The sequence below is a fragment of the Notamacropus eugenii genome, chromosome 3, assembly GCF_028372415.1.
Source record: "Notamacropus eugenii isolate mMacEug1 chromosome 3, mMacEug1.pri_v2, whole genome shotgun sequence".
In the NCBI taxonomy this organism is placed as follows: Eukaryota; Metazoa; Chordata; class Mammalia; order Diprotodontia; family Macropodidae; genus Notamacropus; species Notamacropus eugenii.
In genome coordinates this window covers 477,297,832-477,325,157 of record NC_092874.1, presented here as the reverse complement: position 1 = coordinate 477,325,157, position 27,326 = coordinate 477,297,832, and the positions used below count along the sequence as shown (strand labels likewise).

The 27,326-nt window shown below is 41.3% G+C and overlaps 1 protein-coding gene across 2 annotated transcripts in view; it reads left to right on the top strand.

Moving 5' to 3' along the window:
- The window catches only part of CACNA2D3 (calcium voltage-gated channel auxiliary subunit alpha2delta 3), a 1,103,218-nt gene that overhangs the window by 294,297 nt on the left and 781,595 nt on the right, over positions 1-27,326 (top strand). For both annotated transcript variants that reach the window (XM_072599035.1, XM_072599036.1), the window contains exon 4: positions 20,729-20,788. In XM_072599035.1, coding sequence (XP_072455136.1) covers positions 20,729-20,788 — 60 coding nt within the window. The remainder of the gene's footprint in view (positions 1-20,728; positions 20,789-27,326) is intronic.

Genomic DNA, 27,326 nt, shown 5'->3' with positions numbered 1-27,326 from the left:
CATATTATGTAGGAATGTTATTTTAATCTATTGAGAGAATATAGCTTAACAGCAGGATAATCTGCAAGGACTCCATGAATGGAAATTGTTCTTGGTAATATTTCATCTTCGTCGTTTCTGAGATTCTTCTGGTCATGGGTCCTAGCACCACCTCGTGAAATCGGTGTCACATTTGATAAGTTTATTTCCTTTTCAGTATTTTACTTAGGGGTATGCTTGGGGTCACTCTTATTTCATTCCCCCCTCCCTGCCCATCATAAATCAGTTTCAGGGTGTTCGGTAGCTTGAAGAAACAGGTTTTCCAGTCAAGTTGAAATCTGCTGCCAAAGTCAAGCTTCACAACTGTCCATAAATGAAAAAATGAAAGGTCTTAAAATCAGGCTGTAATCTTTCACTTCCCATGGAATATTTCCAGTCTCTTAATGTCCCTCACCCATAAATATTTACCCAGGTTGGGGAGTGAGTAGGTAGCTGTGTTGGCCATATCACTGTAGATGTCAGCTTGATGACATCTACCCACTGAGGCTTCTCTGAAGAGATAGGTATTTTTAGTTTTTGTGCCATTCTAAGGCCATCAGTCAAAGGGTCTGATATGAGCACAAGCAGCTTTTACCTTCTTCCATTTTCTTTTCAGCACCACTGGTCAAAAACATTCATATAAAATCTAGAAGATCTGAAAAATATGGAAAAGACTGAAAATCGGTTCTTAAGAAACAAGCCTGTGGTTTAATGCTTAGATCTGACAGCTGGGCACAAAGACAGATCTCAAGATGTTTGGGAGGTAAGAAGGTTTAGTGGAATGAGTTCTGGATTTGTAATCAGAAGACCTGTGTTCAAATCCTGGCTCTTTGATTTATCTTTTGTATGACTTTGAACAGGGTACTTCCACTTTGAGCCTCAGTTGGACTCCTTGTAAAATGAAAGGATTAGATTTACTGGCTTCTGAGGTCCCTTCAAGTTTTGTCTCTGTGCTTCTATGATCTTCACCTTCACTACCCTTAGTGAAACCACACCTACAAATGAGTCAATAGTGGGACAAGACAATCACAAAAATTCAAAGAGAAGAGCATCTACCAAGAGAATTCCAAAGAACCCATGATGAAAATGGCTTTCCAGTTCCAGGGAGAGAACTGATGAACTCTGGGGACAGACTGAAGTAGAATTTTTTACTTTCTTCATTTTTCTTATTGTTTCAATTTTACTTGCCTTCTTCATGGATGAGGAGAGGAAAGGAAGAGAGAGAATTCAGAAATCAAATTTAAAAAAAAAGAATGCTAAAATAAATAAATAATAACATATCATTATATGTGTGTATGTGTGAATGCATGCATGCGCGCATACATACATACATATTAAGGACTAGAAGAACCGAAAATCTTAATGAGCCCATATCTGGAGGATTGTGTACAATTCTATGTACCAGATTTTAGTAAGGATATTTAAAAGCCAAAAAAGATGGTGACCAAATATGAGAGATCTGGAGACCATGCCATCTAAGGACCAAACTAGAGGGTGTTTACTGTGCTCAGAGAGAACTTATTGGGGAAGGGAGATGGGTGCACATTTGTTGTATTTCAGTTTTTAAAAGTTTGACATATGAAAGAAGATTTGGCTTGTTCTCTGGACTCAAAGCAAAGAACTATGAGTAACTGGCAGAATTTTCAGAAAGGAAGATCTTGACTTGTCCTAAGGAAAAAACCAATCTTTGTAGTCAGAATGGTCTGAAAGAGGAATAAATGGAAGGTATGAGAGTCTCATTACTTGAAGCCTTGATCCAAACTTTGATAACCACTTGTCCACGGCATTGTAGAAGGAGTTTCTATATAATAAAAACAGATAGCATTTAGTTGACTATGTGACAGGAACTATGCTAAGCACCTTACAAATATTATTTCTCTTTGATATTCCTAACAACCCTGGAAAGTCGGTTTTATCAGTATACCCATTTTACAGTTGAGGAAACAGGCAAATAGAGGTTGAGTTGCTCAGGGTCACACAACTAGTGTCTGAAGGCAGAGCTGAACTGAGACCCAGGGCTCTATTCACCATGTCACCTAGCTGTTTGTCTATTGTTTAAACCAGAGGAAGACTAGATAATCTCTGAAGTTTCCTCCAAGCAGTTAAACCTATGGTCCTGTGATTTGTCCATCCACAACTCTGAGGATCTGGAGTTGTGTGAATTGTTGTTTATATCCTTCGGCTTGTGACTGATCTGTGGCAATGAGGCAAATCAGGGCTGAAATCAACTTTTAATATAAAGTTAAGGAAATCTCGGCTCACTGCGTGTCTGATGATGTGCCAGGTTCATTTTATACAATATGCTCGAGAAACTCCAAGGAAGCCCACTTGAGTCTCCCAGTGCCCATGCCACACATGTCAGATACATGTTTTCTTTATTTCTCACCTACCTCTTTTCTCTTAAGCCTTGATTACTTTGCCAGGGAATGCTTGCTATTTGTAAAGGAGAGGCAATCAGGGGCAGTGGGGAGGAGGTCATTATCCACAGCATGTTTGCTCAGGGGCCATGGACCTCCTTTTCTTCAGAGCTGTAAAGGCATAATGGGGACTCCTGTGTGGCCATTCCTCTCTAAAGAAACTAGCAACGGGATGTTGAGCAATTCAGGTGTGTGGCTCCCTTTCAGATGGGAAAGTTAGAGTTGATCCCCATTCATACACAACATGGGCTGTGTGTGGGTCCCCTCAATGCTGGAGGATGCTGACTGCAGTTCTGGGCCCCTCAGGCTGGGAGGGAGCACAGGGAGCTTGTTTCCAGAGAAGGCTTTGCCCAATTCCTTTCCAATGTTTGTCCAGTTGGGGACAGAACCTCTCTGAGTTTTGTTCTCAGAAAGTTCACCCCAGAACATTCCCCTCTTGTCCATTACCTTTGTCAGCTTAGATGAAAGGCAGCATGGTGGAAGTCAGAAAGGTCTGGGGTCAAGGCCAGTCTTTGCCACACACTCGCTTTGGATCATATGTAAATCACTGGTCACCTCTCCCCATCTCCTATTCACATTAACTCCTGGGATATGTTTATTAATGTTAATCAGGCCTTTTTGCTTGGGTTCTCCGCAACATAAGATCTGTCTATCTAGAAAAGCTAATTAACCATAATAGCTAGCATTTGTATAGCACTTCAAAGTTCATAAAGCACTTTCCATAGCCTATCTCATTTGATCCTCACCACAACCTGTGGGGCAGGCATTGTTATTTTCCTCACTTTTCAGCTGAGGAAGTTGAGACTGAGAAATTGTGTCTTGTCCTCTTGTCCAGTGTCACGCAGAAAGGTCAGATTTGAATTCAGATCTTTCTGACTCTCCCAACTACCCACCCAAAGAAACTCTGCTTTCTTATTCTCTAGTTTGTTTATTGTGTAATAGTTTTCATTTCAGTTTATTCTGTTTGGGTTTTCACCACCTACTCTACTCTTAGCCCCTTGAGGGCAGGACCATGTCTCATCTAACTTTTATCTCCCTTAGGGCTTAGCACCATATTCTATGCATAATAAGCATTTTACAAATGGTGAGTTGAAAAAAAAGCATTGTGAATTTTACAGAACTGCAAAGATTTATATAAATCAACAATAGAATTTTGGAAAAAATAAACTAATTAGGGTTATAGGTGGTATTAAGAGAAACATGGTGTCCAGGGTTGGAGGAGATGGGGGTGATATCTTTGCTCTGAGCTGGTGAGGTCACAGCTGGAATAATGGGATTAGTACTACATTTGAGGAAAGGCACTGATAAACTGAGGAGATTTCAGAGGATGGCATCTAGGTGAAGGGGATTACTAAGGTGCCTTATGAGAGATGGTTGACGATGCTGACAGTGTTTAGACTGGAAAAAGAGACGATGGGGGTGGAATATGATTGCTGATCATGATTTCCAAATATTTGAAGGTCTTTCCTATGGCATCAAAGGGTTACATTTTTCTTGCCCTACAGTGGTTTCAGCTTGATTTCAAGGGGAAAAAATCTCCTGACAATGGAATCTTTCTGTACAATACTAGAATGGGTTGCCTTTGTAGTTACCAGTTCCCTTCTCATTGGAAATCTTCAAGCTGAGTTTGTATGATCCCTCAGAGAATATGATGCAGAAGAGATTCTTACATAGTTAGGTCTGGATGGCTTCTGTGGTCCCTTTGAACTTTAAGATCCAAACAAATAATGGACACATTAACACCTATTCACCTACTCTATGCCCCATGTGGTGCTGAAGATCATAAGACACAGATGAAAATCTCCACCCTCAACAAGCTTGGGTTTTATCAACATTCTGTGATATAGTAATGCGAAATAAGCACAGACCTTTCCAGACTCCTGGCACCAAGTGCTGTGGACCTTGGGCAAGTTGACTAGTGTCTCTGTGCAAGTCATCATCTTCACTGAAAAATCAATTATATATCTGCTTTAACAGCAGTAGAATCTTGTCAGATATTATGAAGCTGGGTTGCTTTCTTCTTTGCATGATGATGGAGGAAAATGACTAGCTTTGGAGAAGTAAGTGGGTTGCCTTCAATTTCTCTTTCTGCAAAAGCCAAAGGGTAAAGGGTAAGTAATAAAGTGTATGTATACACACACACACACATACACACTCACATATATATATATATATACATACACACATACATAATACACACACACACATATATATATATACATGCATACATACGTACATACATATATATGGGATTTTTTTTTTAAAGGAAGGATCAGTATTACAGATTCATAGAATCTCCCACTAAATTTGCTTAGTTCAGAAGAAGCTCTGCATTTCATACTCTTTCGAACATCTTTGGTCCTGCCTTGAAACTTAGCTCTCTGCAGAAAACATTATCCTTCTGGTTATTCTTTCTAGGCCTGGGTGCTCCTTCTCCCAGGTTTCCAGGCCCACTGAGCCAGGAGGAAGTGGATGGCTGTTCTTTGCTCTCCTTGGCCACTTCCAGACCCACCCTTTGCCATCATTACTAAACACTGAGCTTCATTTCCCCTTTCCTGCCATTGCCTCCAGGATAATTATACACACTCATTCTGATTTAAAGACCTCTGCAATCCGGGTCTCATCCATATCTCACCCAATTCTAGTCTCATTTCATATCATTTCCTTCCACAATCCTAAAGTGGAGCCACTAGTTTATTCCTAAACTAAATATCCCATCCCTCACCTCCAAGCAAAGCTAAGATTTCTGGTGTAGATTGAGCAGCAGGGGCTCAGGAACATCATCAAAGAGTTATTGAAGTTATATACATGGCCATGAAGTGGAAAGAATTTTGACTTTTGACTCCAAGGCTCTGGGTTCAAATTCAAGCTGATGCTTACTTCCAATGGGTCCTGGGGCAAATTGTTTCCTATCTTTGGGCTTCTTTATTGCAAAATGCAGGAGGCAGACTCCATGGGCTTTTAATTCCCTTCTAAGGCTAAGTAAGTTAGCCGGTGCCTAGGACATTGGTAGCAAGAAGGAGCTGGTGAAAAAATACATCTTAAAAAGTGATTAGCATTTATACAATGCTTCAAAATGTGCTGAGTGCTTTCTACAGATTACTGCATTTAATCCTCATGACAGCATGATGAGGTAGGTGCTAATAATAGCCGTAATAATGACAGGGAACATTTATGTAGCACTTTAAGGTTTGCCAAATGATTTCCATATTCAAACTCATTTGATCCTCACCAGAATCCTGGAAGGCAGGTGTTACTATGATCCCCAATTTGCAGATGAGGAAACTAAGGCACAGAGAAGTTAACTGACTTCCCCAGGGTCAGTCATGTAAACATCTGAGGACAGATTCAAGCTCAGGAATTTCTGACCCCAAGTCTTTACTTTTCCCACTTGGTTCCCTATCTGTCCATTGTGATCCCCATTTTTCAGATGAAGAAACTGAGTCTGAGAAAAGTTAAGTGACTTTCCCAGAGTCCCACAACCGGCAAGGATTTGAGGTAGAATTCTCACTTAGGCCTTTCTGACCCTACATTTGGTACTGTATCCACTTTACAGGACAAGGGTCAGTGAGTACTCAAGTGAGACTCCCATGCGGTGATGGGTAGGTACATCTGAATGAAGTTGGAGAAATTGCCCCACCAACACTGACATCCTTTTTCAGAACAAATTTTATTGGACTCCATTTTCATTCCCAGCATTAAATTTCCTAACTATGGTATAGCCTTTGTGATGACCCTTGGAAAAATGATGGGTGCCTGGGAACTGTATTCCTTGAGGCTCTCCTCAGCTCTCTCTTTGCTGTCTGTGTCCTCTGCTCAAAATGCGCCCCCTCCTCACCCTACCTCTAAAGTCCCTGGCTTCCTTCAAGGCTTAGCTTAAAGACTCCCTCTTATAGGAAGCTTACTCTGATCACTGATCCCCTAGTTACATATACCCTCCTTCTAGAAATTACTTTGTATTTGAATTTCTGTTTATTTATTTCCCCCCAACATACTGTGAACTTGGAGGCTTTTGCTGTTCAGTTGTTTCAAGTGTGTCCAAATCTTCATGACCCTAATCTGAGGTTTTAGTAACAAAAATACTGGAGTGGTTGCCATTTCCTTTTCTAGTTCATTTGACAGAGAAGGAAACTGAGGCAAAGTGACTTGCCCAGAGTCACAGAGCTTGTAAGTGTCTGAGGCCAGATATGAACTAGGGTCTTCCTCATTCCTGGCCTGGCACACTATTCACTGCACCACTTAGATGCCCCCAGCTTGAGGGCTAGGACTATTTTTATCTTTGTATATCCAGGCCCTGGCAGGATATCCGATCTAGAATGGGTGCTTGTAGATTACATGATTGATTCACTTTGCCTCAGGCCATTCAAGTCTTCTCATGCTTTTCTGATTCCTTCATAATCATTGTTTATTCCAATGCAATAATCTTCCATTACTAAAATTTGTTTAGCCATTCTCCCATGAATAGGCAGCTATAATGCTGCTTCAGAATAATGATGCTGTGCAATTTAGAGAATCATTTTCTATCATGCTTCTCCCTGGGATACATGTTAGCAGTAGTAGGATCTTGGGGTGAACCAATATTGTTAAAAGGGTATACAGAAGAGTAGGTCTTTTTTTAACCCCCCCCCCATAGCTATTATTAGATACAAATAGGTATATACGTACATACATATACACATATATGCACACACATACATATACATATACATGTATACATATATATGTATAAAATTATTCTATACACACTTCTATTTACAGTTCTAACTTTAACTAATTATTGAATCTGTACACCCCATCCCATACTCTGGGGAGGGGAACAAGTTTCCTGGGATCACTTGTCCTTTTTCTCCACATTGTCTGAAACCATGAAAGAGCTCTTTATTATCATTATTACTATCATGCCCTTAAGTTTCTCTACCTATCTGGGCCTCAGTTTCTTGATCTATAAAATAGGTTGTTTAGAGTAGATGGGCTTTAAGAACCTATTACCTTTGAACCATTGGCCTGATGGTCTTTGTCCTTCTCTATTTGGTGGAAAACACTATTGATAATAACATGTTCAGGGGTATGTTTAGATGCAATGATTTACTCTCTTTATTGTTCTTGTAGGAGGTACTTTTTGGTATCACTCCTTCCATCACATATATTACCTGGAAGCTAAGTGGATTCTTATCTATAAAATTCATTCTTTTTCTTTGTTCATATCTGATGGAGAGAGTAATTATTCAGAGATTCATCTAGAGAGGCAGAATAGATAGCAAAGTGCATGGAATACTCCCCAGGACTTGGATTCCAACCCAGTTCTGTCACTTGCTATATGACCTTGGCCAAACTTTGTGAGTCTCTATGGCCTCATTTGTAATAACACCTTAGCTCACAGATCTGAATCCCAGAATCTGAGCATTGAAAAGGAAAATGAGAGAAGGCAGGTCATCTAGCCCAACCTGTAGGAGAAAGAAATTCCCCCACCAAAGCCCACCTGCCAAGAGGCCATCCAACCAGATTGTTATGAGCTTTATAAAATCTACTTTGCCAATTATAAGGCATCCCATAACTACAACCCATTGTAATTGTTTTTTCTTATTACTGCTGCTGTTTAAAAACATTGGAGCCAACAAAATTCACTTAAATCCAGAAACGACAACCCTTTAACTTGATTGTGTGCTGCTCCAAGCAGGAATGAACATTTCTATATATTCAGACCATTTCTACTGATTAAGTAAATGCTTTGACATTAATGAGGGGAAAAAAATCTATGGGCATCAACCGTCCTTTTCTCCTACCTCAAAGCTCGTTTGTCGATGAGGTCCACTTCCATTGACTTTTCTGTTCCAGTGCTTGGTTTTTAATTAAAAGCTCTTTTCACAGTCCCTGAAATCCCAACTCTAGGTTCCATGAGGGGTCTCCATCAGCTTCTTTGCTCCCTCATTAAAAGAGCAGAACATGACTGATGGCAACAACAGAGAAGCATCGTTTCTCTGCGCCCACTTTTTACAATGCTGCCTCACATTATAATTACCCAGTTAAGGAATTTAAATTGATTTTTAGTGCCTTGTCTGATAAATGGCATAGCTGATCCTCAGGGAGCAATAACTGAGTTTGCTTTAAAAACACTCTTCTATTTAGACCCTGATAAGGCTATTTGTCCATGAAATAGGCATTTTGGGCTTTGCCATTTTTTTGGCCATAAATCTCAGAGATTCCAAGTTGAATATTATTTTCTCTTTCAAATAATGATCCCCTAGAGTGAAAAACCTCAATTCTTGAAATTATCCAACAGAGGAACGTCTTTTTTTATGACTAATTTTAGTTAAATAAAGGCATCTTGTTTTATTCTTTAAATCAAGCTTTTATTAAATGTTTCACATTGGTAGAAATATGGGAGCATATTTTGTTGGAAACAGTTATAGGAATATTAATGTGAGGTCATCACATTAATGAGGAAACTGAGGCCCATAAAGTGAGTTGCCTATGGTCACACAACTAATAAGTAGCTGTGACAAGATTTGACCCCAAGTCCAGTACTCTATATACAGTATACCATACTGTTCCTCTATAATGGTTTATGGGCAAGAAGCTTTCAGCATGGGAACTCTGTGCCTTATGGCAGATTGCGTCCTGGTCAGAACTTAGAAGATTAAGGGAGATGCTTGAGGAACAATAAATGTCTTTCATTTTGAACCAATGCACCCTTTGATTGCCTGACAAAAGTAAACACATCGATGCGGGCCCGTGAACTATGGTTATGAGTGGGTCCTGACCCAAAGAAAGTCTCAAAACTGGGGCAGCTTTTTCCCTGGGTGCCATTTATAAAGCAGAAGATGCTGGTGACTATGTTTTGCTTTTAGTGATTTACTTATGGTCAATCTAGTAAGCTTTGGAAGCAGAATTTGAAGCCAAATGTTCATATCTCTAAACCTAGTCAGTCCTCTATCTACTACAGCATATTATTTTTTCACTTAAACTAGGAAAAGAAAGATACAAAAATAAATCATGCATTTTAATGTTCTGAAATAACCAAAAAATAGTCTAATATGTCTAGAAATTGCTAACTTTGGTTGTGCCAAGGAAGGAAGATCATTTCTCAGTTAACCTTTCAGTGTGATGCATGGATATATATTGTCTGTTTGTCCTTACCTTTCTGCTCTATACTAAAGCCAGATTTTGGAGGAGAGGTATTTTTCCTTTAGATCTCCTCGTGAGACACAGTGGCTCCTGTCAGCAGCAGTGAGGGCAATCTGATTGAAAGTAGGGCTGATTCTCTGTTGAGTATCTTCTTTGAAACAGCCAAATCTTAAGCATTCACTGCCTGCAGGCAAGAAAGCTGTCATTTGGAGTACCAGAATGGGTGTCTCTCACACATTTGGTTTCCTATACAATTTTGGTACGCTTGATGAAAGAGACCTTTGTAGAAATGACAAAAGTTGGAGAGGTGATCCAATTATCAAAACCAAAACCAAAACCATGAGGTTATCACTCAAGTGTCAATGGATATAAAGTTGGCTGCTGATAGTGAGGAATAATAAAGAAAATTGAAATGGGAATGGAAGGATCCCAGGCATAGCACTGGAGAGGACTTTAGAGATCATCGAGCCTAAGCAACTCCATTTAGAACAAAGGGAACAAATGAGGCTTAGAAAGTTTAAAGAACTTATCCAAAGCCAAATATAAATGCATGGAGGATCTAGGATTTGAATCCAGGTCCTCAGACTCCAAATTGAGCACCTTTTCCATGTTGCTTCCCAGTCATAGACTCAGAATTACAGCTTAAAAGGATCTTGAAGGTCATCTAACTGAATCATACAATTTTATAGATGAGGATGCTGAGGCCCAGAGAGCTGAGGTAACTGACTTGCCCAAGATCATACCAGTAGGGCGTTGCAGAGGCAGGATTCGAAACCCTGTCTGCTGACTCCAAATTCCATGCCCTTGCTGTGCCCTAAAGGACTTTTGTCAGAGTCTTGGCTCTGTTCTTTGCCACTTGGTTGACTTTGAGCAAATCACTTCAAGTTTCTGAGCCTCAGTTTTCCTTATATGTAAAAGGATAGTGTTAGACCAGCTGACCTTTAAAGTCATTACTGGTTCTAAAGCTATTATCTTAAATATTAGGTAGTAGCAACCAACTGTACCCTAGGTCCAGCTCAACTGCCAAGCATTCAAACTATGCTTCAGAGAGCACAACTCCAATGGGCTGTCCATGTTGTTCAAATATAAAATGTACGCTTGCCAAAAAGACTATTTTATGGAGAACTCTCATGGCACAGGCGATCACATGGTGGTCAGAAGAAGCAATACAAGGACTCTCTCAAGAATTTGGATTTGACTGTGCCACGTGGGAGACACTGGCACAGGACCAATCAGCATGGTGTGCCCACATCAGAAAGGGCGCTGTGCTGTATAAGCAAAGCAGAATTGAGACAGCACAAAGGAAATGTACAATGTGCAAATTTGGAATATCCACCCCAAATATTCACTTGGACTATCTGTACCCAACCTGTGGTAGAGCATTCCGAACTTATATTGGCTTGATCAGCCACAGTCAGACACACTGAAACTTCACTTTATCATGGTGACATCATTTTGGTCCTCTTTGAGACTGCAGGACAACAACCAGGTCCACTTACAGAATTGTCCATCTTGGGCTAGATTTGATCTCAGAACTACCTAGTCCAACTCCTTTGTTTTGCATATGAGAAGAGCATAAATAATGTGCCAAAGGTCACACAGATTGTAACCACCAGAAGCAGGATTTGGGTTCCTGTTCTCTGACTCCATGGTCAGTGTTTTCCTTTTCTAATTCATCCTCTTTTTTCCTCTCCCACTTTGAAAATCTACAAGTTGCCTTGGCTTATGATGATACATTTGTAAAGAGTTAATATTTCTAAGGCAGAGCCAAGATGGCAGAGCAGAAAGACACACATACTCTAGCTCTTCCCCCACAGCCCATACCTATAAAAAATGACTCTCAACAAATTCTAGAGCAGAAGAAGCCACAGAATGACGGAGTGAATATTTCCAGCCCAGGGTGACCTGGAAGGCTGACAGGATAGGTCTATTGCACAGGGGCATGGAGTGGAGCACAGCCGAACCTTGGCTGTGTGACACCCAGAGGAACAGGACCAGGACAGGTCTTGGGGGTGAAATCTTCAGCAGCAGTGGTGGTTCTCAGATCCCTCAAACCACAAATGCCAAAAACAACTTCAAAGGTCAGTGAGAGGCCTTTTTCAACTGGGCTAGAAGTGAGCAGGGTCCTCCCCTAGCCTGGGCCCCAGGTGGTGGCAACAGTGGTGGGCAGGAGCAGTGTCCATTTGTGAAGCCCTCAGCTTAAAACCCCTGGGGGCATTGAGGGTCTGATCTGAACCTCAGTCCTGAGGGGCAGCCCTGCCCTTCAGCTAAAGCCCCTGGAGTAATTGAGCAGCTGATCTGATTCTCAGCCCTGAGCATGGTCCTGGGGTGAGTAGGAATGCTGACGTGGTAGAGCCAGGGTTGGTTGTGGAGAGGGAGTTCTACTACTTGCAGATTCTGGGCAGAAAAGTTTTTGGTTTCTCTCAGACCAGTGCACAGGCCAGGAGAGGAGTAAACTCCTCTCCCTTAATTGGGCCACTTTGGAGCAATTGAGAACTTCAGGTCCCCAGAGTATACCCTCCTCCTGACAAAGGACTCAAAAGTCAAATAGCTGACTGGGAAAATGCTCAAAAAAGGGAAAAAAATAAGACTATAGAAGGTTACTTTCTTGGCAAACAGGCATTTTCTTCCATCCTTTCAGATGAGGAAGAACAATGCATACTGTCAGAGGAGGAAATCAAGGCTTCCAAAAGTAAATATGCAATGGTCTCAGGCCATGAAAGAGCTCAAAAAGGATTTTGAAAATCAAGTAAGAGAGGTGGAAGAAAAATTGGGAAGAGAAATGAGAGCAATGCAAAAAAATCATGAAAATCAAGTCAACAGCTTGCTAAAGGAGATCCAAAAAAGTGCTGAAGAAAATAACACCTTTAAAAATAGGTTAATTCAATTAGCAAAAGAGGTCCAAAAAGCCAATGAGGAGAAGAATGCTTTAAAAAGCAGAATTGGCCAAATGGAAAATGAGGTTCAAAAGCTCACTGAAGAAAATAATTCTTTAAAAATTAGAATGGAGCAGATGGAACCTAATGACTTTTTGAGAAACCAAACAATTACAAAATAAAACCAAAAGAATGAAAAAAATGGAAGATAATGTGAAATATCTCATTGGAAAAACAACTGACATGGAAAAGAAATCCAGGAGAGGCAATTTAAAAATTATGGGACTACCTGAAAGCCATGATCAAAAAAGAGCCTCAACATCATTTTTAATGAAATTATCAAGGAAAACTGCCCTGATATTCTAGAACCAGTGGGGAAAATAAATATTGAAAGAATCCACTGATTACCTCCTGAAAGAGATCCAAAAAGAGAAACTCTTGGGAATATTGTAGTCAAATTCCAGAGTTCCCAGGTCAAGGAGAAAATATTGCAAACAGCTAGAAAGAAACAATTCGAGTATTACGGAAATACAATCAAGATAACACAAGATCTAGTATCTTTCTACATTAAGGAATCAAAGGGAGTGGAATGTGATATTGCAGAAGTCAAAGGAACTAGGATTAAAACCAAGAATCACTTACCCAAAAAAACTGTGTATAACACTTCAGGGGAAAAAATGGTCATTCAATTAAATAGAGGATTTCAAGCATTCTTGATGAAAAGACCAGAGATGAAAAGAAAATTTGACTTTCAAGCACAAGATTCAAGAGAAGCATGAAAAGGTAAACAGGAAAGAGAAATCATAAGAGACTTACTAAAGTTGAAGGGTTTGCATTCCTACATGGAAAGTTAATATTTGTAACTCTTGAAACTTTTCTCAGGAATTCAGTTGCTAAAATTAAATTTTGGGAGAGTTGCATGAATCATAAATTCAGTCCAAGAACAGAGATTCATACTGGGGGAGGGGAAAGGGTTAAGTTAAAGATGAATTGCAATATTATCAGTTATTTGTTTGTTTTTTGTTAGAAAATTCCAATAAAGTGCACTCTTGGAGGCTAAAAAAAAGAGTTAATATTTATGTTGGGAATTAGAATAGTCTCTTTGCTCCCTGAAGACATAATCCCAGTTGTTTTTGGAGAGCTGGAACCTGACTCTTTGGCTGACCCATCTGACTTTCCCTCAGTGTCCCCTTAGTTGCATATGATTTTATGATTTTTAGGGTCCAACTCCTTATTATCTCTGGAGTAATCAGCACCATGCCAGGAAAGAAGAGATAAGCCCCCTTCCTGGAAATCACAATGGGCAAAACCCATTGAGTAAACTGATACTATCTGCTTAAAAGACAGGCTGAGAAAAAAGCTGGTAGGCTAGAAAAAAGTTTTAGAAATGAAGTCAAAGTTTGAACTCTGGCTCAAAAACTCGTGACTGAATAGGTCAGCTGACTTCCCTGTGCTTTTAAATGTAAAGTCTTTTATCCTATGCAGCATGTTCACACTTTAAAAAATGAAAAATGGCTATAATAGAGAGCTGGTTAAACATCCTTTCCTTACTCTTTAGGATCTGGAAATGAAATGGTTTATTATGTCCTGTGTCTCTGCATTGAATTACCACATGGAAGGCAGGACCTTGAATGCTGGAGGGGAAGGGCAGAGATATCATGTCCAATCCATCCTTCAATGATCCTTCAACCCATTGGTTTTCCTCCTTGTGCGTATTTGTGTGTGTTGGTTTATGGGATAGATCGAGCAGATGGGGATAGTTTGAGTAGGGAAAATGACATGTGTACTCTAGCGATGGCATCTTTGATTACACCATCTTCTTAATCTGAAATGGCTTTTCATTTCTGAGGAATTTATCTGAATTCTACCTATCCTTCCTTGACATTTTTAGAACCCTGCCTATATTTTTTTGGACTTGGCACAGAGGAAAAGGTCATGATGACTGTCTCAGGGAATGTAGAAAATTCTCATATGAAAGAGGGAGTAGATTTGTCTTCCTTGGACTAAAAAGACAAGGCTGGGAGAAATGAGCAGAGCTGCTGAGGTAGCAGATTTAGATTTGATCTCAAAGAAGGGGGGACGGGTTTCCTAATAATCAGCCCTCTCCCAAAGTGTTGCAGGTGGCCCCCATGGGTGCTAGGGCCTTCTCATGGGGGGATGGATGGTCCTTTGGGTGCGCCTCAATGAGGACTCCTTTTGGGAGTGGGAGGGCCAACCTGGATCCCTTCCACCATGGACATCCTCTGACCCAGGTCACCAGTAATGTACTTTTTAACTTGTGTGTCTTATATCCCCTTGGAATCCAGTCTGACAGGCATTGTTCAGTGCTAACTGTGTGTAAGGCACTGTGCTGGGTACTGGGGATATAAAGACAAATGTGAAGGAGTCACCTCCAAGGGACTTACTTCATACCAGGGGAAACAATATGCAAAAGATAAGAATGTATGAGATCATTTCAGTGGAAGAAAGAAAGCACTATTAATAATAATAAATATAACTTTAAAGTTTGCAAAGTACTTTATTTTGATCCCCTTTGATCTTCACAACAACTTTCTGTGATAAGTGTTATTAATCTCATTTTATATAGAGGGAAACTGAGGCTAGGAGAGCTTAGGTGACTTGTTCCTGGTCACACCTGACAGTATTCCACATCAGGTCTTCCTCCCTCCTAATCAGACCCTCTAGATGCCTCCCATGAACAAGAACTCAGGAGAGAATCCCCAGAAGAGGTGGTAGTAGGTCAGAGCCTAGAAGAAAGTCAGGGACTCCCAGCCATGCAAGTGAGGAGTGAGAACATTCTAGGCATGGGGGACAGATAATGCCAAAGTGAAGCTTGACCGCCAGGTTCAGGGAACAGCCAGCCGGGTCAGCGAGTTTCAGCTGCAAGGGGCCCAAAGAGGACATGGTAGTCCAATCCCTTCATTTTACAGATGAGGAACCTGAGGCCCAGGAAGATTGGGACTTACCCAAAATGACCCAGGTAGAAAGTGGCAAAGCCAGAATCTGAACTCACATCCTCAGACTGCAAAGTAAGTGTCCTTTCCACTCTCCCAGCTGGCCTCTCAAGTTGGTTTCTTTGACTGGAACGCAGCTTGTCTGAAGGCCACAAACAAGGAATCATCAGTACCGTAACTAGGGCAAGTCAACTGAATCTTATCTTCAGGGGGCAAATTTAGCATTTCAGACTTTCAGGAGAATAGAAACAACAGAGCTCATATACCCCATTAGCAAGAAAAATTAGTTAAAATGGAAAACCATCAGATGACCACCAACCATTCTCCACACCCCAACCCTGTCCTCCAGGGTCCATCACAGCAACTATCCCAATTGTTTTCCCAACTGTGCACAATGTCTTAAGGTCTCTCTTTCCCTGCTTCAACTTAGCATGTGCTGCTTGCCTCAGTTAGTGCCCTGACCTGGAAAAACCCTTCTGAGATGAGAAAGGCAGGAGGGATCCAGGCCATGAGTGCATTTGCCCTTGGACGTGTTCAGGATCAATGAGGAGGAGGGGGAATGAGTTATTGCAGTCGTAGAATACTGTAAGGCAGAACTTGGGGATTCTCCACCTCAGGCCACTGAATGGTCTTTATAACTAGCTCAGGGTTAGGAGTAGAGTGGCGCGATGCAGTGCTCCTCAGAGCTGCATCCTGGGATGGAGCCTTACTGGTTTGTCCCAGAACTTAGCACAGAGAGGTTCTGTGATTTTCTCAAGGTTACACAGCTTAGTAGCAGATCCAGGATTCCAACCCAGGTCTTTGGTGCCTCAGTCCAGTGGAGGCATGAGAAATCTCTGTTGATAGTGATAATGGCAGGGCAAAGGGTAATTGCTACCTGATGGGTGAACAAAACCTCTGCTTTCCTCTGGCGCAAAGAACTCTTTGACAGTTCCTTTCATTGTATGGTCATGGAAAGAGACTGGAGGTTGTTTATTTTGCTCCCTTTAATGTTCTGAAATAGATTTGTTGGCTTGAAAGAAGATGAATTTTATGTTTCCATAATGAATAGTCCTAAGGGTCATAGCCCTTCTTCTTCTTGCAAGGAAACCACACATCTGGGGCCTCGGGTTACTTAGGGGAGTTTAGGCAGAATTTTGCCTTCCATCAAAGCATTCCAAGCATAGTCTCCGTCTGGCTGAAGACGTGTGTGTGTGTGTGTGTGTGTGTGTGTGTGTGTGTGTGTGTGTGAAAATCCTTTCTTCCTTTTTCATGAATGGAGTATAAGAAACCAAGGCATTTGGACCTTCTCCAGCATGCTTCCCAAGCAGAAACCCCAGGAAAGTATCTATGGCCTTGGGCATATTTGGCTTCTTCCTATCTTTCTTTACTTACTGGGTCTCCAGAAGTATCAGGGAATCACTCTTAGAGCTAGAAGGACTCTTAGAGTTCACCTGTGCAACTCTAGGAAAACCACTTACCCCTCTGTGCCTGTTTTCCCATCTATAAAAGTAGATGGATTTGAATGAGATGGACTTTCATGTCCCATCTAGTCCATAATCTCTGATTTCATGATCTAGTCTGAATCTTTTCTCATACAGATGGGGAAACTGAGCCTTGGAGGAAATAGATCACTTTCTGAAGAGTGGCAAAGCTGGGCTATAAACCTAGGATTGGAGCTCCAAATCTAACATTTTCTAGTCTGTTCTAATGGAAGTTCTAAGAGGCAATGATCACTTCTTCTATTTTTGTATCTCTGACTGTTCCCAAAGAGTATTTGATGCTTAATAACTATTAGTTGAAAGAATGATTAGAGCAATTTAATGATTCGGCAGCTGCTGGGTGGCCCAGCAGATAGAACACTGCTCTGGGAATCAGAAAGAGTCATTTTCTTAGTTCATATCCAGCCTCACACACTTACTAACTGTGTGACCCCAGGCAAGTTCTTTAGACCTGTTTGCCTTAGTTTCCTCATCTATCAAATGAATTGGATAAGGAAATGGCAAACCATTACAGTTTCCTTGCCAAGAAAACTCCAAATGTAGTCATGAGGAGTCGGACATGACTAATAGACAAAAGAACAGCAAAATGAAGATAACAATGACTAGTACTGAGTTCCCAAAGTGACTGAAAAATGATGACTGGAAATGATTTTTTAAATTAAATTTATTTTTTAATTAACAAGGATTTGTTTTCTCTCTCTCTCCAATCTCCTCTCCTCTACACTCGAAGAGGAAAACTAATCCTCATAAGAAATAGGCATTGTCAAGTAAAGTTGGTCATATCTAAAAATGTATTTCTGATTATCTTGAATTCATCACCTCTCTGACAGGAGGGAGGCAGTAAGCTTCATCTCATTGCCTTGATCAGAGCAAGAGGGAATAAATGATTGAATGGGTGATTAAGCTAGTACATGCTAGAGCAAATGAATTTAATGAATGAATGAATGAATGAATGAGGGAGTGAGTGAATGAATGAATGAATGAATGACTGTGAGCCCTGGAAGCTGCTTTCTATCACTTCAAGGCCCCTTCTTCAACGAGCCTGAATGATAAATTTTGTCTACTACAAGCATGTGGTAGCTTTGTAGTCTCATAATTCTTAACCCCCACACAGCAATTTTCTTAATACTGACCTGTCAAATTCAGCTTTGTTTTATGGTACAGAAGTAAAGTTAAGGATTTCCAAGGCTACAAGAGTAAATATGTGAAAAACAGAATTATTTCCCTTGGCCTGAGAGACACAGGTAAACCAAGGATTCCTGACAGGGGGCCCTTTCCTGAGTCATTGGAATTTCCATTAAATCTTATTTGGTCCAGAAAGGACACTTCCTAAGTAATTTGAGAACACATATCTTCATGGGAAGGACTATTTTAATAAAGGTGCGTTTTGGAACAGTAGTATGAATGTATTAATCATTCAAGTGGCTACCTTTGCTTCCCTGAGGTTGATTTACTCCAGAGGAATCTCAAAGGATGATGGGATTTAAAGCTGAAATGGTCTTTAAAGATAATCTGGTACAATTGAAATTGTTGAATTATTCAGATATGGAAATTGAGGCCTGGGGAGGTTCAGGGGCCTTTCCAAGGAAAGTAATAGGAAAGCTTGGATTTTAAACCTTTGACTCCAAATAAAAACAATAATTATAATACCTAAATTAATAACTATTTAAACCCACATAGCACTTTGACGTTTATGTTCAATACCTCACTGAGGTCTTCAGGTCGCCCTGGGAGTGTCAGTACTGTAGTTTTTTATCTCCATTTTGTTTTTACTGCTTTGTGATTAGTTACATCGGGTGCTTCATGACCCCAGGTGGGGTTTTCTTGGCAAAGATAGTGGAATGGTTTGTCATTTTCTTCTAAAGCTCATTTTAAAGATGAGGAAACTGACGTAGACAGGGGTAAGTGACTTGCCCAGAACCACAGAGCTAGTAAGTGCCTGAAACTGGATGTGAATCCAGGTTCTCCTGACTCCAGAGCAAGTGCTCTGTCCATTCTACCATTGAGGTGCCCCATCTCCATTTTACAAATGAGAAAACAGGCTTAGAGAGGTGGCAACAAGACTTCCTGAAATACCTAATAGGTTCAAGACCCCACATTAAGTATGGGGAATACAAAGCAGAAGAGTTTCTGACCTCCAAGAGCTCACTGTTGAATGGGAGAGATGACATGCAAATGACTATATATAAACCAAATATGGATCAGATAAATTGGAGAGAATCCACATAGACAAGGCATTAACAGGACTAGGATAAACTTCTTGCAGAAAGTAGGATTTTGACTGGAACTTGAAGGAAGTCAGGGAAGCCAGGGATGTAGAGAGGAGGGGAGAGAGTATATCAGGCAGGAGGCACAGCCCCTGCAAATGCCTAGAGTCTGGAGATAGTGTGCCTTCCATAAAGAATAAGAAGGAGTTCAGTGACACTGAAGAATCCTATTCCAGTTGAATGTAAGCTCCTCGAGGGTGGATACTGATTCTCTTTGGCCTACCCCCAGCGTGGGGTTCAGTTTAGAATCCTTGCATAAGAAGTAGTGAACAAATTAGATGGCAGTTTCTGAAGCAGAAACAAACCCAGGGTTTCCCAACTAGAGGTCAGGGCTCTGTCCCCTCTGCCAAGCTCTGAAACTTCCAGGAAACTTAAAGATGCTTGGCAATAAAGTAGAAGTGGACACAACTTTATTTTTATCATAAAGATTTTCTTGAGAAGATGAGAGAGAGAGAGGAGAGCAGAAAAGAAAGAGGAGGAGGAGGAAGAGGAGGAGAGAAAGAGAGAGAGAGACAGAGAGAGAAGAAAGAAAGACAGAGAGAGAGAGAAAGAGAGAGAGAGACAGAGAGACAGAGAGAGATGGAGAGACAGAGAGACAAAGAGAGACAGAGAGAGAAAGAGACAGAGAGAGAGAGAGAGAGAGAGACAGAGAGACAGAGAGAGACAGAGAGAGAAAGAGAGAGAAAGAGACAGAGAGAGAGATAGACAGAGAGAGAAAGAGAGAGAGAGAAAGAGAGAGACAGAGAGACACAGAGAGAAAGACAGACAGAGAGATAGAGACAGAGTAGGACTGATCTTGAATAATCATTTTAGCCCTTGAAAGTCAATATGACATACTGCATATAGAGTTCTGGACATGGAGTAAGAAAGCTGTGGACTCAGATCTCAGTTCCTCATCTATGTTTCTTCCCCTGTAAGTTGAGGGGGGTAGACAAGATGGCTTCTTCTCCTACATCTAATAACCTGCAGTCCTAAGAAATGAAATTTAAACAAAAATGAACAACATGACTGTCTACCCCTGGTTCATCAGGAAGTTGCTCTGACTTGTTTTATAACCTGTTTCAAACTAAAACTGAGCGGATTCTCTAGTGGGCCAGAAAGACCTTTGGACAATATGGATTATTGAAAGTTTCGTCAAGTCTCAGTTAAAAAAATTCCTGGGGATTGTTTTCTGATCCTATTTTTTTAACCCAAGGGTCATAGTAATTTTAATTGGTAGCCATCCCTTTCCGAGTTAGTTTTAGATTGGGAAGGGACCTTAGACGTAATTGTGTCTAAGCTAGAAACAGATGTGCAGTAAGGTTATTTGATCATCCAAGGTGACCAGATATTTCATGGTAGTGACAGAATTCAAACCTGGGTCTCCTGACTCTACATTTTCACACTGCACTATGGTAATTGTTAGGGCAAACCAAAGACAAGGTAGTTTTTTGCTAGAGCAGATGAAACACCCACGCTTATGTGGGTCACCTGGAACGAGGGCTCCATCATATTACTTTTCAGAAACATACCTTGATGCCAAGATGTTCAGACAATCAAAATATGTGCCATGCCACGTTTCTGACTCTGTTATTGTTTTTGTTGTTCTAGCGTCTAGTGGAGGCTGCAGAGGAGGCTCACCTGAAACATGAATTCGATGCTGACTTACAGGTAATTGCCAACATTTTGAGCTGGTATTTTTTACTGGTTCTTTGTTATCAGAAATGAAATTCCACGCAGCTATTATAAAGATGATAGACATGAGAGGTTGTGATAAATGCTGCCATCAATGGAATGAATGGTTCTTATCTATCACTGACATGTGATGGAATCAAAGAGTCTTATTTGGACAGTTCCCATGGTACTACTTGATAGTAAATTAAGCCCTTTGAACAATGGATTAATTCTTTCATTAGTCCATACTAAATAAACATTTATTAAGCACCTTCTATGTGCCAGGGACTATGCTAAGGGCTGGGGATGCAAAATATGTAAAAAGACAGGGAGCTTATAATGGGGGAAGACAACACACAAAGGGAAGCAGAAGTGTGTATATGTTGGGGTTGGGGGATTAAGAAAGATACCCAACATGGAGTCATGGTGCCAAAGTCAGAGATGTCCCTCTGTGGTGCATCCAGGTAAGAAACAAGTTGTTCTGAGCTGAACTCCCTCCTTAAATGGAGGTTTTAGCTTTTAAGTCACTGGAGTATCATTCAGGACCTTACTGCTGACCACTTCCCCAGCAGAGTGGAAAGGTGAATAAGCCTGAGCTTAGTTCATAAGAAGCAGTGACCTTGGAGTCTTACAAGATCAAGCTCAGTTTCTGGGCATTCGTGGCATAAATCTAGAACCATCCAGATATGGTGAATGAAGCATGGTTAATTGTACTGATGGATTCACCCATCTAGACTGGGCCTCAGGAACTGGCAAGAAATTAAGGAGTCATAGATTTAGGTCTAATGTGAATGGACCTGGTTCAGGTATGAAGACGTATCAGCAATGGGCAGATAGTGACATGATTTGATGACTGTCTGGATTGTGAAAGTTAAACATATGTAGAAGAGTGATGGCCAGGGAAGGGTGTTCTGATTTGGAAAACAACAGGGATAGTAAGTGGAGCCAAAGAAGAGCTAATTGGCATGCATTTCCAAAACAATCACAGGATTCATTCAATCAATCAATTATTTGATTCATTTAATTATATCTCTAGAGGAGAAAAAGGTTAGGAGGTCCTATTCAGGGAGGATAGGAAGAGGATGGCTAAGGTGGAATGTGAAACATGAACGAGATACCCTAGATCATAGTGGGTCATGGGACAAACTCCCCAGGACAGCTCTACTGTGTAGAGTAATTTAGAATGAGCCCAGATGATAGCAATTCATCAAGTGAGCAATCAACAAGCCCTGATTTGATGCCTACTATGTGCTAGACTGCCACATGCTATGACCATAATTACAGGAGAGTTTGCATTTGACTTAGTTTAGCTTTAGAAAGCGCTACCTGACATCCTGTGTGGACACATTATGAGACTGCTGAATGAGCAGCTGCTGGAGGCTATGGGTTCATGTCCCAGGAAAGATGGAAAAGTATGAAGATGATTGTCTGGGATCAGCTCACTCCAGTACTGGTTGGAGCTAGGAACACAAAAAGGAATTGGCTCCTTTAGTCCTTTTCTTTAAGAGAAGAAAAGTGTTCTCTGGAGAGTGTGTAAAATGAGAGTTGATGTGCCTGTTGTCTCTTGGCAAGCTATTTTTGCTTTCCTCGAGAACTTTTTTGTTTCTGCTTTTCATTATTGAAGCTTTAAAACAAAACTTAGATTTCACTAAAAAACCTTGATGGTGGGGAAGGGGCAGCACACAGCCAGCTGAATCCTAGGCTACTCCCCTGTTCTCCAGCAAGCCTGAACCACACACCCATTAGAAGGAGGCATAACCTGAATCCCAGGGCTGAAGATCATTTGTTGTCTGTGCCCATCCTGGCCTCATGGGCTACCTGAAGTTCCTCCTCTGTCCCTTTACCCCAACCCCACTCTCTCTACTCTCTTTCTCTCTCTCTCTCTCTCTCAAACTTAGTTTTTCCCTTAAAGTGATCCCTGACATTTCCAAATTCACTGGATCATAATCTTGGGGTAAATTCTGAGACCCTGGAGCTCTGATGCAATGGATGGAGGCTTTGAGCACAGGGTCTCAGCAGCATTATCAGGACAGCGAGATTTTGGGCCCAGACAGGCTTGGTTGTTTATTACTGACACGGTCCATTAGAGCCAATCAATTGTTCATCCTGGTTCCAGTGACCCCTCGGCAACCCATGCTGGCTGATCATTGCTCTTTATCAAAAATCTCATCATCTCATCTGCCCAATATGAAATAATAACCAGGATGATTTGGTAGCAACATTCAAGGGAAAGGCAGGAGTGGGGGGGAGGGGAAAGGGGAAGGGATGAAGCTGAGAGCAGATTTGCTAAAGGTAGAAAAAAAAGAAAAAAAAAGAAAAGAAAAAAAACCAACTTACATTGTTGAGATCTTGGTTTCTCTAAAGCTGTGAGTGCCTTTTCAGTACGGGACAGCCTCCCCACTAAAGGAAAACCAGTGTTGTGGCTAGCAACGATTGATTTTTGTTCCTGAGGTAGTGTACACTGAATTGGGGCGATTTACACAATGCATCTTAAAATCAGCTGGGAGGATGGGACCTCCTGTGGTTTCTAGGAGCCCCGAGAGGCCCCCCACCCAAGGCTACTGCAGAAGAAGAAGACATGATTGGGGCAGCTCTGGGTCAGAGAACTGTTCACCATGAGGTGGGAGTGGGGTGCCACCATGGGCTGGGGGCAGGGCATCTCATAGATTCCTTTTTTTAACTGATCTTTCTAAGCAGGCGATTGTCTCCATTTGTTTTCTGGTCATTGAAGTGCTGGTGCTTTTAGCACCCTCAAAAATGGATGTTTTTTATAGAAAGTCTTGGTTGCCCTTTGCTGGTTCCAGTGTGCTTTATATAGGGATGGGGACTGGATCTGGGATTTCACTGCAAAGGAAAATTCTTAGATGAAGGAACTCCATCTACTGATGCAGATCGGAGGCTTCTCTGCAACTTAATGTTTGAGAGAACGTTTTATAATCAGCTGAAATGGTTGCGCATTTAGTATACTTTGTATTGCAAGGCAGCTGTGGGCTATGGCATAGAGCTGGCCTCAGAACCAGGAAGACCCAGATGCAAATCCTGCCTCAGGAAAATTCTGGCTCAGTGACCCTGGGCTAGTCACGTTATGCTGCGCTCCTATCCTCATCTTCTTCCTCCTTATCATAACATGGAAACCACATCCAATCTGAGAAGAACAGGGTTGAAGTGTCCCCAGATTCTGAAAGGAACTGAAGGTTTTGGAACCTTAAATCTGTTTTTCTTTCAAAAATGTAGTTAATATTTTTTAAATTTCTAATTTTTTTTCACTTTAGGTTATGATGGAGGAAAAACACTTTTGAATGCTGTGTTTGGAACATCAGTCACTGAAGCATTGCTTTTTTAAGGGACTTGCCCAGGGTCACACAACCACTAAGTGACAAAAGAGGGATGCAGGTCCAGTCAGGGCTGGCTGGTTCCAGTACTTTGTCTATGAACACACAGACAGAGACACACAAACACAAATTCATTTAAAAAAATATTCTGCCTCAAAGGGCCAAGTACCAGCATTCAGTGGTGGACAGGGAAATCAGCAATCCCAGTGCTGGAAAATTCTGTATAATAAAGCATTTCCCTTCCTGTCCTCTACACTGACAGATCTCACACCTAGCAGAGGGCAAGGAGGGCAAGTGTTTTTATCCAGAAGACACTGCCCTTGTTATCACCAAACTGCAAACACCTGTCTTAGAAAAGCAGTCATCAGGGCTTTTTCACTTCCCCAGAGAGCTGTGGGGGAAGAAGAGCTAGAGAGAAGGCTGGGGGGAATCCAATGGCCTGAGATGAGTGGTTTCTGATGAGTTTTTGGCCTTCGTGGCTGAGAATTTTATTCTGCTCACTGAAGTCTCCCTAGTACTGCAAAGTTCCCATTTGCTATAATCTTTGTGACATGAGATGTTCTGGGTAGACTGAGGGTGGGGGGAGAATTAGGCCTTGGGGACCAATGCCAAGCAAATCAGGGGATTTTCCTGGTTTCTGATTCAAAAGCCATCTGTGAGAAGAGGAAAATGTGTCTCAGATAAGATGAGAAAATGAAGCAAAATAAAGTCAGGTTGGTGCTGGAAATATGAAGAAAGGGCCCAAGAAATTATTCCTGACTGTTCTGCGATGGATAGTGTTTGCCAAAGCAGTTTTCTTCCTGAAGGGATTCCTGGGAAATTAAGAAACAGGGAAGCAGTCAACATTTTTCCAATGTACTAGAAAGCTAGATGATGCTTGCCTAATGTTTCATTGTGTCCTGCCTTAGCTGAGAAGTGATGTGGTAGGGTGCATTGAGAGTCTGGAAGAGCTGTGTTCAAATTCTGCTTCTAATACTTACTAGCTGTGTCCTGTGCAGTTTTGGAGCAGCAGGTTTGAGAGGTGGTAGAATGTGTTTTCTAGGGCTCCAGAGGTAGTCCGCAATCTTGTCTCTACCACCTCCTAGCTCTGTGTTGCTGAGCCCATTGGGAAAGCAATTTGGCCTTGTGGGGAGAACTCTGGATATGGCGACAGTCAGTCCTGTATTCAAATATTCTCTCTGCCATGTACTAGGTATGAACATAAGAATGTCCCTTAACCTCTCTTCACCTCCACTCCCTGCCTCATAGGGCCAACATGAGACTTAAATGAGATAATTTCTGGAAAACTGGGGTAGTAGTGGTAGTTATCTATAAGAGAAGGAACCCAAAAGAGAAACAAGTAATGGTAATCAGTTTATCTCAGAGAGGCCTCCCTGAAAACTTCCCAAAGCCTCTACTTTAGAAACTGTCATAAGCTCAAAACAGTGACTTGATTTGTGGAGATTTCCTCTTCTTATTTACAACCATTGAGTGATAACTTTCCAAGTATCTAAATAATTTATTTGAAAAAGAATTAAGTTGAATCGGTAGAGATCCTGTGGCCTCGAAGCCACATGTGTCCTTCTAGGTCCTTGGGTGAATGAAGTCTTTTGACTGAGTCCAAGTTTTACAGAACAAATTCTTTTAGATCTTGGTTAAAAGTGATGACTTAGTCAACTTCTTGGACTCACTCTAAGGGGGAGTGAAACACCTATAACTAATGGTAGGCAAGGTTAGTCATGGCCACAGGTGATACAGATATCAGGGGCACAGAAGAACTCTTTGTAATATTGCTTTAAAAAATAAATAAGGATAGGGACTTGGCAGGTGATTTCACTGGTAATTTCAGGTGGGTCAAGTTCCTCTACTCATATAATTCCACAACTTATAGTCATAAAGAATTGCCTCAAACGCTGGAAGCCCAAGTCACTTGCTCAATGTCACATAGTTGTTTTGTATTAGAGGTGGCACTTGTCTTCAGGACTTGATGACTCGCAAGTCAGTTCTCTCTCCATCAAGCCATGTGCCTATAATCATCATCATCATCATCATCATCATCATCATCATCATCATTGCCACCATCATGGCCATCATCGCCTTCATTATCACCACCTCCACCACCATTATCATTATCAACAACATCATGCATGTATCTTTTACATGGAAGAGAACATGAAGGCTTTACAGGAGAATTTGGACAGGAGCTGTACAAGATGGGAAAGTTTGGGTGCTGGTGGCAGGCAGGGTTTGGGATTTGTGCTACATGAAGTGTCTTTGCCGAGATCCCAGATCCAAATTTCTCTTCCTCTCTCTCCATCTCCTTAGAGTTCATGTTGTTTGACCCATATCCATTCTAAACGAGAATCTCCTCTCTCACACACCTAACAGGAAGCCATCTAGCCTTCACAAGCCATTGGTGGTGCCATAGTGCATAGAATTCTGGGCCTAGCATAAGGAATATATGAGTTCAAATCCAGTCTGAGACATACATTAGCTTTTTGATCTTGAGCAAGTCACTTAGCCTCTGTTTGCTCCAGTTTCCTCAATTATAAAATACACCTACTTCACAGACTTGTGAAGATGAAAAGAAATAATATTTGGAAAATGTTTAGCACAGTGTCTGGCACATAGGGGGTGCTTAAATGCTTATTTCCTCCTTTCTTTACTTGTAGACCTCCAGTGAGGAGAATACTGTTCCAATTTTTCCACGTTGCTTTTATATTTTTTAGCCCCCTATGGTTGCACAGAAAAAAAATAGAATTCTTCCATGAGACAACGAAGAAATACTCAAGGATAACTCTCAGTTCTTCTCTAAATCCTCTGTAGTTTATATGTCTCCAGTTCTTCCAAAACATCTTCACGTCATCTGGTCTTGAGGGTCCTCACCATTACAGTCCCTGCTGCACTGATTTCCCTTGCAAATGTCATTCCTGAAATGTGATGCCCCAACCTGAACAAAATCCTCCAGCAGAGAAAAATGGAGCTGTCACCTCCCAAGTTTTGGGTACTATTGTGCCCTGCATGTAACTTAAAACCGTTCTGCTTTTTGTCCTTCATTTCACAGAATTGACTCTTGTTATGCATACAGTTTATTAAACTCTTCAGAGCTTTTTCAGAACTACCACCTTGCCAAGCCATGTCTGCCCACATACAGTGGTTTCTTCTGTAGACTCATAGTGCAGTCATTCTAAGGCCACTATTGTAGGTTGAATCTTTTGGAGGTC